General features: G+C 41.8%; 1 protein-coding gene across 2 annotated transcripts in view; it reads right to left on the bottom strand.

Annotated features, from left to right (window-relative positions):
* Window positions 1-8,170: 8,170 nt before the first annotated feature.
* Window positions 8,171-12,656, bottom strand: part of hip1 (huntingtin interacting protein 1) — a 38,550-nt gene continuing 34,064 nt past the window's right edge. For both annotated transcript variants that reach the window (XM_068584650.1, XM_068584651.1), the window contains exons 22-31: window positions 12,513-12,649; window positions 12,262-12,372; window positions 12,035-12,093; window positions 10,728-10,821; window positions 10,015-10,115; window positions 9,691-9,796; window positions 9,458-9,581; window positions 9,248-9,309; window positions 8,479-8,596; window positions 8,171-8,384 (exon numbers count right to left, since the gene is read on the bottom strand). In XM_068584650.1, coding sequence (XP_068440751.1) covers window positions 8,380-8,384; window positions 8,479-8,596; window positions 9,248-9,309; window positions 9,458-9,581; window positions 9,691-9,796; window positions 10,015-10,115; window positions 10,728-10,821; window positions 12,035-12,093; window positions 12,262-12,372; window positions 12,513-12,649 — 917 coding nt within the window. In that variant the 3' untranslated portion in view covers window positions 8,171-8,379. The remainder of the gene's footprint in view (window positions 8,385-8,478; window positions 8,597-9,247; window positions 9,310-9,457; window positions 9,582-9,690; window positions 9,797-10,014; window positions 10,116-10,727; window positions 10,822-12,034; window positions 12,094-12,261; window positions 12,373-12,512; window positions 12,650-12,656) is intronic.

Here is a 12,656-nt window from a genome sequence, read left to right as displayed (position 1 = left end):
CACAGTGATGATGCGGAGGATGTTTGTGTGAAGTGACCGGGCATCCCCAGACAGCATGGGCACAAAGCCTGCTGCGACTGAACTGCTAGATCCAATGGTGACATTTCATTGTCCCCATGGTAACACATGCATCATCTGTTACAAATACGAAAAAAATCAACATCAGCCGCTTCATTTCGCCTCCGTAAGGATGATGCTCGGGGTGTTTTCTGTGTATTTGTGTTAATGTGTATGTGTATGTTTGTGTAGAGGAGGGTTATGGGTCTGAGAGTCACCTTTTAGTTTTACGTTAATCAAGCTTCTGGCTATGATTAACCCATCCTGTTCTCTCTTCTAATTCCCACTCCTCTCCACTCTTGTATCTTGCTTTCCCTCCTCCTCCTACTTCTCCTCCCCCTCCTCCCTCTGTCCGACTTGGCTAACTCACTCTAAATCTCACTGCAGCAGATGGTACTGTGTTTGCATTAGGTGAGGTCTCTTAGCAACACTGTCACTCTCTCTCTCTCGCTCTTTCTCTTGCTCTCTCTCTTTTCCGAGGAGTGGAGGAGTTTGTGTCATGCTCTGTCTGGGTCTGCTATGCCCACCCCTCCTCCGTCTGATTGATTGACTCGACCGCCTCTCAATGTTGATGTCTATGTTTACGTCTCTCTCTGTCTCTCTCTCTCTCTCTCTCTCTCTCTCTCATGCAAAAGTAGGGCAGCGACCGACTGTGTGGATTACTAAACATGTGTAATGATTACATTTGATGTGTAAAATTGGCAAAGCAGGACACACAACAACAACAACAACATCAACAGTGATTTGTTACCCGATCTGACCTAGATTTTTACAGATGTTCACATATGTTGTGACAGCAGGGAAATATCAAATCTGGGCCACACAGGTTTAAAGCTCACATTCATGTGTATTTCCAGCTGCTGAATGTACATTTGTTTTTTTTTCTTTAACTTTCCAGGATCTGAGATTTAAAAGGAGATCAATACCACCTGGAAGACATGCTGATGAAAACACACCAAGGTATGCATGCAGAGACATGCGACGCTGTAGATTCAGTCTGCCAGGCCACATACACACACACACACACACACACACACACACACACACACACACACACACACACACAGTCTAATCCGCACACACGCGCCTCTCTCTTTTACAAAGACTGGAGGGCAGATAAGGACACACTTGAATCCTTACATGGCCTTGGTTTTTGTTGCACACATTTGCACATGAACGCACGCACGCACACACGCACACACACACACACACACACACAATTGTAACTACATACATGGAAGGAATGGATTATTGGTTTGTTTATTGATTAAGCAAATGTCAATGTAACACTATATTAGTACTAACAACTTTTAACTTACTACAATAAGACAAGTGGATACTGTTGAACATTGTCTTTTATCTTTAACGTCACCACCAACCGCCTTTCTTTACCATGATCTAAACAATTTAAGACCAAATCTTGTGTGTATGCAATGGCTCACAGGGTAATCATCCATCATGCACAGAGTCACACACACTCAACCAACACGGAGACACTTTAGTATTGCTGAGTGGAGAAAAACTATACAAATGGCAGCCATGCCATGTAATGCGGCGGCTGTTCCTGATTAATTGCTTTAATTTACGTTTCCAGCTGCATCACTGAGACAACATAAATGCTTGATAATTCTTCTTGAAGCCCGTTGACTCGTATCACAAAGAGCAACAACCTGCTGCTTCATGAGAGCGCTGCATATCTTTTTTGTGTGTATTTTCAATAAATTAAAAAGTACTTCCTTACTTCTAAAAGCTATTGTTGTTGGCTACACCTAAGTGGCACCAGATATTGATGATCATTCTGAAGCATCCCCCGGGGGATCTTCTGCACCAGCATTTAAAATCTGCCTTTGTGGCTCCTTCTTCTTTTTTGAAGGGAATCATTGGTCCCTGAAGGAAACAAAGTGCCCCCTGTTTGTTTGTTTACCCGGGTAGAAGTACCGACAGGCCGCGGCGGAGAGAGGGAAAAGCTTTTTTCCTCATCCTATGACCTCATATCTATATCAGGCACTCAAAAGCGGACCGTGGCCAGCCGCGCTATAGAGAGCAATGTGCAAGGCCAGCACAAAACAATGCATTCAAAAAGGCCCTCAATGAGGGCGGCCTGAGTGATGACACTTCAGATAAACCCTCACATAAAAAGTAAACGCATTCAGACGCTTTTACAACACAAGGGTTCCTTTCAGGTGAATTCCTCTGTAGCGTGGCTCATCACATGCCCAGGATCCACCAGGTGATTTATGGGAGATTTATTTTTTCAACAAGTGCAGTCTCTAATTAGAGATCAAACCAAGTCTCACGGCTGCACATGTACTTTGTCTCCAAGGCAAAATCACCACATATTTTTCTGGAAATGGATGCAGTGAAATGTTTCTGTGTATGGTTCAGGTGTTTTCATTGGCACCAAAGTCCAACTTAATCCAGATAGTAAGCACGGCTAAGAAGAGGAATACAACTAACATGCAGAGTGAAGCAATCTTGGCTTAAACAAGTCACATTTTATCTCTGAATCTGTAATCCAGCCTCATTGTGGCGCTTCGCTCAAGTTTATACCCGATACCATAACTTAGTTTGAGCAAAGTATAATAATATAATTGGTGGAAATGGAGATTCTGCATGTTGAAGCCAAGATTATTCTTGGAGAACTAAACATATAATGTAAGCCTTGCATGCTTGTCATTTTGTTGTGCTATAGAGATAATGTGACGTTAACGTTTCCATTATATATAAAAACATTATGAAGTCAATGTAATTTGTAACGTCAAGTTTATTTTTTCATGATTTCAGTGCAGTAATCCCCTTTTCTTTTTGGTTTGGATATACAGATACTAATTTCTGGAAATGTTTTGGAAAAGAAGCACATTTTCAAATGGAAACAGGTTGAAATAATGACTAATCTGTTATTAATAATTAATAACAGATTAGTTTCCATTTTTGATGAACATATCGTTAGAACTAGCTGAACAGAAAGGACTGGATTTACAGGAGGGAGATTGATTTGCCCTTTAATAATGAGTCTGCAAAGATCAATACAATCACATCTGGGATGCATTTATAGAACACATGAATGAAATAAATGAACAAATTTGGTCCTTCAATGAAGCAAAAAGACAAGTGAGCGTCTGTGCAGCCAAGACTGTTCTCGAGGTCAATTTCTGTCCACAGGAGTGACTGTGAACACTCGGCCTGTACCTGTGAGTGAACCTGCTGATTCAAAGCAGATGTACGTGACGCTGGTCGGTCCCCGCTGGCCTCGTGTTGGAGAGCAGAGGGGAAACAAACGCAGACTCTGCTGCAGCTGCCAGGAGACCTGCTGTAAGGCGGCCGAGCTCAGGACTGCAGAGACTAAAAATAGCTCAGCTCAGTGGTTCACAGGCGCCACCCACGACATTACCCATGTGGCAAAACAGCAGCACAGAGCAAAATAACACCACTGCATACTGTATTGTATGTTTAAAGAAGCGCAGTGGCAGCCTGCTCGCTGCTCAATGTCAACACGAAGTGATCCATAACATGACAGATACTGAATATTAAAAGGGAACTCCTTCAGCCTGCAGGATTAAAACATACATGTGTACTCTTAGTCTGGTGTCTTAAGTAAAACGAGTACAATCACTCATAAAGTAATAATCTCATGGATTTTAAATTACATGCCTGGTAAATCACTATCAACAGATTGAGCCTATGGCCCACTAAAGGTCATGCATTTTGCAGTATTATGAATTTTGGCAACATTCCCAGAAAAAAATATATCACAAGCGGCACACTCTTAGACCCAAAAACACATTGGCAGTCACCGCTAATGGCCGGAGGTGCCGCCGAAGAGAATAAAACTGATCTTTAAGATTGTGACTTTAATGCGGACATAAGAGGGGTTACGTGTTTGAGCACAAATATATCTGGAATCAATACCAACCCACAAACAGTTTTTTGGCTAATTCAATTTATGATTGGAACAATGACGTAAAGCAGACAATGAGAAGGTGAAGGGCTTTTTCAAACTACAGTAACGTTGACAAGTATACTGTATTATGTCCGTTGTGCTTCACTCATCGACTTTTCCAATTTTCGCAGCAAAATGTATTTTGATTGCAGAACAAATTCAGTTAAGTCAGTTTTATGAAAAAGAGCAGAGCATGGAGCAACTTATGTGATCCAATGTCAAATGTTATCAGATGTGATAATATAATGGAATAGACAACATAATATTATTGTTATTTAAATTAAGGAAAATGGACTTTACTGTACTTACTCTTTAATGCCTTTCCAACTTGTTCATGTGTGCTGGCAGGCTGCGGTGCGTTTAAATGCTCACAACGCATTTTAACCAGCAAGCTAATGTCAGGAAGTTAGGAAAATAGGGATAATGAAGTATTACATTATGTATAGTAAAATCCATAGCTGTAATTATTTATTTATTTATTTATTTTACAGTCCAATGGAAAGTTAAAGTGAAATCCTATGCTTCATTGATAGTTATTTCTATAAAGCAACTGCATTCTCTGTCAGGTAGACATTACTCCAGTAGTTGCTATATATGTTAAGATATACTGGTTTGGTGATATGCTCCAAATATCATTTAGAGAACTTTTAGTCGTTCATATTAGTTCAATAATTCTCAGTGAATCTCAAACATTCAACCAAAACAACTTAGACAACTTAGACAAACTGATTGAAAACACCTGTGGGCCTTTTAAAATACTCCAGAAGTACTTCTTGTACAGATGATGTAATTGCACATCTAGCTAAACAGACCCAACGTACTTCCACCAGGAAGTTAATAAACATGAATTATATTCACCTGTCAACTGTCTGAGAGTCTCTATAGATAAAAGACGCACCATTTGATTAATCCTCAAAAACACTGTAACTGACCACCTGAATCTGTGCAGCAACAGTTCAGCCTTGTTGTTTAAACACCATTAAATCACTGGATTTTAAAATCTACTGCTGCTTTTTACATTTATGGCTCACTGGCAGTTAACGAGGCACACCTGGTTTACCTGAGAGCAGGTGTGGCTTGTTAACTGCGGGACAGTCTGAAATTATTGATGGATTAAAGTGCCAAAAACCAATAAAACGTTCTAAATATATCTTGAGTTTTCTGTTAAGTACTTCTTCTTTTTTTTAAATGCGGTCTTGCACTGCAGATACGAGGAAGTAAGACTCTTATCAGAGGATGTGGTTGACCCTGGAGCAACCCAGATTAGGGATTTCTGTAATCTCAGCACAGTGGTTTCAGACTGGGCTTCATATTTACTCCTTGTCTTCAACATGTTGTGGCATCTGCTGTTGGAAGAGCAGGCAGGTTGGTGTTGAGGCGGCAACAACACGAGTTTCTCTCATTTGACAATATCTTATTTGAAATAGAAAACACTTTGAGCTGCATTAGTCAATGCTTTTACTGGAAAAGAATCGCACCCACCCAAAAAAAATCAATTAGGTGCATTAGGATTTTAGCTCTGCTTAGATGTAAGGTTAAAAGAGTTATTGAGCCACTTCTCTTGCATTTTTCATTCATGTAATTATGTAAGCTTTTATGTAAACAGAAAACATCTGGTGAACGGGCAGAACAGTGCTCTCAACCAGCCAGGTAAGGAGTTTCCTCTTCACTAATTACATTTCATGACAGCAGACTGTAGCCGACTTGTCTGACATCATAAGAACCACAGTCATATCTGGGTCTGTATTATTGAGTTGAAATATTTATTTTTAAAAACTGAAAAAATAAAAACAAACCCACCAACATAGTTTTAGTATATCATACAAAGACATATTTCAATGTTGCTATGTGAGTATTTGTTTCTCTTTGACTACAGTGTGAGGCAGTTTGAAAGGCTGGCTGAGCTGGTAGGACTACAGACACAGACCCGAGAGCGAGGAGGGAGAGTGAGACAGAGACAGAAAGAGAGGGACAGAGAGAGAGAGAGAGATTAATAAAGAATATTTGGGCAAAAATACAACCAAACAACCATCAAGGTGCATTCAATTCATCTTTCTAAACACTTGAAATACCGTATAAAATGTGTCTTTTGTTGTTGTTTTACATTCCAATTTCTAATGAAACCAGCTACCCAGGTGTGGAAGAAGTGACAGAACACAGCTAAAATCATTATTAAATACAGAGAGACCTGGACCCAACAGTAATGCAATTAATACTTGCTGTTTGTTAAACCTGCTCGGGGCAACAGATGGGTGGTGTCAAATGCAAACAGGATTTTCAAAGTCTGACTAATAAAACACTTTTCTCTGTTTTGACGCACCAATCTGCTTCTGCAAGTGGTTTAGAACTAGTTTTTAAGAATTATTGGCAAATACTATTTGACCAGCGTCTGTTAAATAAACCAGTGTCACAACTTTCTTATTTTATAGATACACAGCTGAAGCAGAGCGTCAAAACAAAGTATGTTAAGACACAGAGAGAGACATACTCCAAGAGAATCATCATGGCCGTCATCAGACAGGAAGAAGAAATCAAGCGGATGCCTATACTCATCTCATGGTTTGCACAAAGGCATGATCACAGAGTCCACTGGCAACAGGTTAAAGGTCAGTTCATCAGTCTCAGTAGGACCTTCTGTTAAATAACAACCTCTCTCTCCTGTGGCTAGCAAGTGCACCATTCCTAATTCAATTAAACTGAATCCTTACTTGGAGAGATGCAAAAGAGAAAACATAACGCTATTGAATGCTTTTAGATTAAACGAAAGCAAAATATATTTCCACAACAAAAGAAGGCTTGTAGTTTATGTACACAGCTACTTGGTCTTTAGGAAGCTATTGAAAACACTGCAGTCCCCATGTGCTGCACACTTCAGAGTCCATTGTGGTCCTGGCAATGCCGACTGTTCGTTAGAGACGGGTTTATAAAGCTGCAGTCCTGCAGGGTGTTTGAAGAGGCAGGAGATGAGTTCATGAGTAACAGGGTTTGTGCAGCTTCGAATGTCCTGAGAGTCGCGTCAGACTTTCAAACCTTTTCAGGATTTCCGTTTGTTGCTACTGCAGATTTTCTCTGGCCGAGGGCGGTCCTTCCTTCTGAAAACCCCCTCAGCGGTTTATCATCCTCACAAAGTCTCCAGGAAGTATTTGAGCCAAGGACTTGGAGAGCCGTCGACCAGAAGACGACACAGTTGGCGGTTCATGACGTGACTGGATCCCCCGGCTGCACCTCCACAGCCGCTGCTTCTGTGACAGATCCGTTGAGGGGACCAACATTTGTATGCACCAATAAGGGTCTGAAACTGTATCTAACGACTGGTGGTTCATCTGCCAGATTTAAACTGCTATTGCTTTAGAGGGAGGAGGTTTTCCTTCCTCTGTCCCTACTTTTAACCAATATAAAAAAGGTGAAATGACAAAAATGAACCAATGTATTTAAAGTTTGGGAAACAACTTTCACTCTCATCAGTCCTTCCCACAATGCACCACTACCTCTGACGATGTAGCATTAGGTAGTTGGCAGTCTCAAAGCTTACGGGAAGAAGACTCTTGAGAAAAAACAAACAAGCCTTTTCTGAAAGTACTCTGGATTTTGGAGAGGATTTAAGAGTTTCTATGCAAGTGTCCGTTAAAAGAAGAAGAGGCTTGAGCAAACAGTCATGGTCGTTAATGGTAGAGAGGTGAAAGGCAGAAAGTCCAGTGAACCAGGCAGTGAAGCGGTATGGACTTGATAAGGTGATAACTCACAGTGAGGAAAGAAAAGGAAGAAACTAGGGGGGGGGGATTTTAGACAGACTTACAAGCTGACAACACTTGTAATGGGAGAGCAGGCATGCCATCGACGTTACACAGAGACATGATTTCGGGATCGGAGAGGGGCAAGAACTGTCATTCTTATAATTGGTGAGAGTTTGGCCCCTGTGCAGTGCATTCTGGGATGTACTGAGAAGAACTTGTGCTCTTTGTGTCTCCAATGTGACTCCTCGACGGAGCGCCGTTGTTAAAAACCGGGCAAGGAAAAGACAATAAATACTCCGTAGAAGGGGTCCACCTCACTTTGACAGCGGTTTCGCCGACGCATTCCTGGAGGAGAGGCGTGGCATGGAGAGGTGGGACACCGCGACGTCGGGCACCTCCATCCACTCCTCACGTCTACTGGTTCCTCCCTTCACCCCCCCCCCCCCCCCCAACCCCACTACCTCCCTGTCGCTGAACCCTTGGACATGGGCAGGTTTAGAAAAGAAGCACCGTTTAATTTGGCTTCGATAACAAACAAACAAAAGAGAGAGAAGTAAACAAGGGAGAAAGAGTGAAAAGTGTATAAATAGAACGAGGCAGACAGAAGCCGGTCTTCTGGTGGAGGAGGGGCTCGACAGCAGTGGCAGGTCAACCTGTTGTATTTGGAAAGAGACAGATTCATTTTATTTATTTTTACTGCAATATTTCGGGGCACATTCACTCTGTCGAGGTTGTCCTGTGCCTTACCCTCTTGTTGCTCGTCCCAGCCCTCTGCTACTCCGGCCAGCTCGTAATGTTTCTTCCTCAGCTCGCCGAGACGCTCGCGCTCCTTCTGCAGACGAGTCTCCAGCTCCAGAACCAGGACCTGAGGAAACACAGACGCAAGCGGACGGCCAACACAAACACGTCAGTTCCCTGCAAACCATGAAATACCTCCTCACCGGCACATACAGTTGCATGGAGACAGATAGGGAGGAAACAAATATTATAATGTAAGACTATTGATGAACTTACTGATCATTGTTTTATCTTTTCCTTTGATTTTTTTCCCCAAATACCCCTATGTGTGTGCTTTTCAAAGCCCAGTCAAACAACCATTATTCATACAGGTTTTTAGTTCAGACAAACACACTTCAAACAGAGGGACGATCCAACAATGGGACGTGTGTGTGAGCAGGTCCAGACCTTTCTGCGTTTTTCTTTCAGTGTCAGGGGAGCAGAGCCACAACACAGTGAAGTGCTCATATGGGCTCTCTCAGTGGACGAAGAACAATACACTTTTAGTCTGATGTGGAAACTTCACATATACTCACATAAATCAGTATTTTCTAAAATAAGGTGTCCTCGTGTTGTGGGCTAGATGGGAGAAAGAATTTTCCTTGTTTCCAATGAAATGCAGAGCACTTTCCTGGACTGAAGTAACTACCTTACCCAAGTTAAAGCATATTTGTAGGGCTCAACTCGGCTTTCTGGCTTACTATGGTTGATATATTTGCTGTATTCTGCTGCTGCTTACCTGTGCGTCCATCTCTTGTCGTTTGATCTGGATGAGAGTCATGCTGGAGAAGTCCATTGTATCTGGACACAAACAACAAATTAAGGTTTTAAAGTTTTTATTTCAACTTTTAGCTTTGAACTCTCTGAAACAATTGGATAAGTTGTATTATGATCAAATAAAAAGGCCAAACATACAACATTATGAACTAAGCAATCTTAACTTTCTCACCTTTCTCTTCAATCTGGGACTTCCCAGACTTGGTAGAGGCCACGACGGCTGCGGTGGCCTGTGTGACGCCCCGAGAAGCCTTCTGCAGGCGCTGCAGGTTAGCGCTGTCCTTGTCTGCTTTTACCTGGAGAGTGAGAATGTCAACAATTCAAGAGGCATAAGATCTACAACATGGGAACTCTGCTCACCATTTACCCACCGACAGAATAAAAGAACATGCATTCTTTGCTCACCTTCGAGGCAGCCACTAGCTGTGCTGTGCTGGCTGCTATTTCATGTGAACACACCATCAACTCCTCAAACTTCCCTTTGCCCTGCACCACCAGATCAGCAGCATCTCTGGAACGACACCACGTGGAGGTTAAGACCACTTTGTTCACGGCACAGCAGGAACCACCTGATTTATGAATGACCTTCCAGGCTCACGACATGATTTACTGTTTTGTTAACCGCGTAAAAGGTCACCCCTTTCATCCTGCGGGACATTTAAGACTCACAACACGTTTTTGTACTCGGCGGTAAGAAGGAGACACTCAGGAGGCAGGACTGACACTTACACCATGACCGTGGCGCCCCATCCCACTGCTTTGGAGGCAGAGATCAGGCCCTCAGTCCAGCGGGAGTTCTTGGCATAAAATTCCTTCATGGACGCTGCCCCCTGGTGGACAAAGGAGGGAATAATAAAATGTATGTTTCATGAGTTACATTTGAAACTATCGGGCTGCAACTTTAGATAATTTTAATGATCCATTAATCGAGCAAGTTATTTCTTGATCGATCAATTATGAATTTATCTTCAACATAGGATAAAAAGTTGTTCCCAATTCCTCAGTCGAAGACAAGATATTAAAACATTTTGACCAACAAGAAAACATATTCAGTTTTAGCTTTTCTTGAGAGTGTGCCTGAGACTGTAAAGAGTGGCTAATATTATTCTGGGCATCAAGTTAATATTTCATGGTTATACCTTCAGTTTTAAAAATTAGTTACATTTACATAACCTATAGTATACCATACTATTACATGTTACACTACACTATACTATGTTTATATAAGATAGTATATCTATGATATATATTAATACTATACTTAATATTATCAACACTATCATACATGGCTCAAGAGTCATTACTTAATTATAGTACACATTATTCTGGTGTACAATGCCTGATTATAGTGAGAAATCTATTAATAATATAACCTCCATCTCATTCTCACTGAAGAAGAAGAAGAAGAAGAAGAAGAAGAAGAAGAAGAAGAAGAAGCTCACCCTGCCACTCTCCACGATGTCCTTTTGCAGATTCTTGGAAGACAAGACGAGCTGTTTAATCGCCTGCATCAGCTCTGTGCAGGAGGCCAAAATCCTGCAGGGGGCGACAGAGCAGAGGAAACAAACACAGACTCTGTAAGTACAGATGTTACTGATCTCACCATTTCATCCAACTTTGATAGATGGCGCTCAGCAGCACTGGTGCAGTGGTTACTGAGAAAACATTAGAGATATCCATCTATCTATCCATCCATCCATCCATCCATCCATCCATCTATATACACACACACACACGAATAATTACATCAGAGAAAAATAGAGCGCAGAAAACAAAAGTCTAATTGGCTTCATTTGCACACACATAGAATAATTACACAGACTGGATAATTAAAGATGAAAAGATACAAACCCAACTACGAGATGGCACGCACACACGTATGAGGCGAAACCAGCAACATATAAAACGTACAATTAAACTGATTCTAATGCAACTATGAATGTTTAGTGAGGATTTATGTGGATGCAACAAAATGAAGCTTCAAGCTTCTGCACAATAATGCAATCAAGAGATTTTTGAACTTTCTGGAGCCGTATAAAATAATTTGGTGTGGGACATCTATGATATCGTTACAATTTCTGGAGCTACTCCAGTGAAAAAGAAATGACATCACCCGTCTTAAACCTACAGAAAATACAGTAAAGAAACTAATTATAGGTCTGCATGGATGAAAAGCAGCAAACTTTACATGGCTTCAGACTTCACAGTTTGCGTTTACTTTCTGGCTGAACTGATGAAATGCTTTGCCTGTCAGCCCTCAGTGTGTGACCGTCCACAACTTCAATGAAACATCATGTAACTCTTGCGCTGCGTTGTCTGAAAGCATCTCTATTTCCTCTTCCAGTCCGTTGCCATTGTTGGAAACCATTACATATTATGGTCTTTCACAAACATCCCAGGAGGCTGGGCTTCCTGTGTCTACAGAGGAATCGGTTCCTTAATCTTCATATTTGTTTCAGGCTGTTTAATTTGTCTTCAACCACAGAGGTGGGTGTTGTTCAACTTTACGGTTAGGTTACGGTTAATACAAAGGAAACAAAGATGAAGTCCTAGAAAGAGAAAATATTTCTTTGTGGGTGAATTGTAGTTTCAGGAAAAATTACAAATTCTTGGAAGCATATTGCGGTTGATCTTTTTGTAAATGGTCTCTCCTGAATCTCATTCAGGTGCAAGTATTCAGTTGATTTGAGGTGACAGATTGCGATTATTGTGACGATAAAAGTGATTTTGGTCTAAAGCGGTGCATTACCTCTCATTGACTTCCATCTTGACCCCTGTATCAACTGCTCGAGAATTGTTGAGCATTTCCTGTTGGGATCCACAAAAAAAACACACTTTGAAGTTAATACTGCTGGAAAGTGTAACAAGGGACAATGTTTTTTTACACAGCTTAGAAAAAGAGCCGCCGCCCACACACACAGCAAGTGCATTTAAATATAAAACATCTGACACACGCACACACACACACACACATACCTCTATCCTGGCAGCTGCCGACTCCACAGCAGCGGAAGTGGCGGCCATTTCCTGCTCCACAAGATCTCCCAGCTCCCCCTGCTGTAGCTCCAAACCTCGAGGACGCAGTTTCTGACCGAAAGACAGAACAAGAGAGCCTGAAGTCAGTATTAAAGTAAACAAATGAAACTTTTTGTATCATGGTCTAGATTAAATTAAACTCAGAAACTAGTGCAAACACTAGTATGTGTGTATATGTATGAAGTATGAACCTCTGCAGTGGCCAGGATGGCCTCCAGAGCCGCCCTCAGCTTGCCGTTGTCAGCTGCAGACAGGCTGCTCTGCTGCTTCATCTGGCTCAGCAGAGCCAGAGCTTCGGCCCCGCACGCCTTCACGCTCTCTGACAGGGCTGACAG

Source organism: Clinocottus analis, unplaced genomic scaffold (genome assembly GCF_023055335.1).
Source record: "Clinocottus analis isolate CAN_PGR_092001 unplaced genomic scaffold, fCliAna1.0.p SCAF_2, whole genome shotgun sequence".
Classification (NCBI taxonomy): Eukaryota; Metazoa; Chordata; class Actinopteri; order Perciformes; family Cottidae; genus Clinocottus; species Clinocottus analis.
This window is presented reverse-complemented; position numbering and strand designations above follow the sequence as displayed.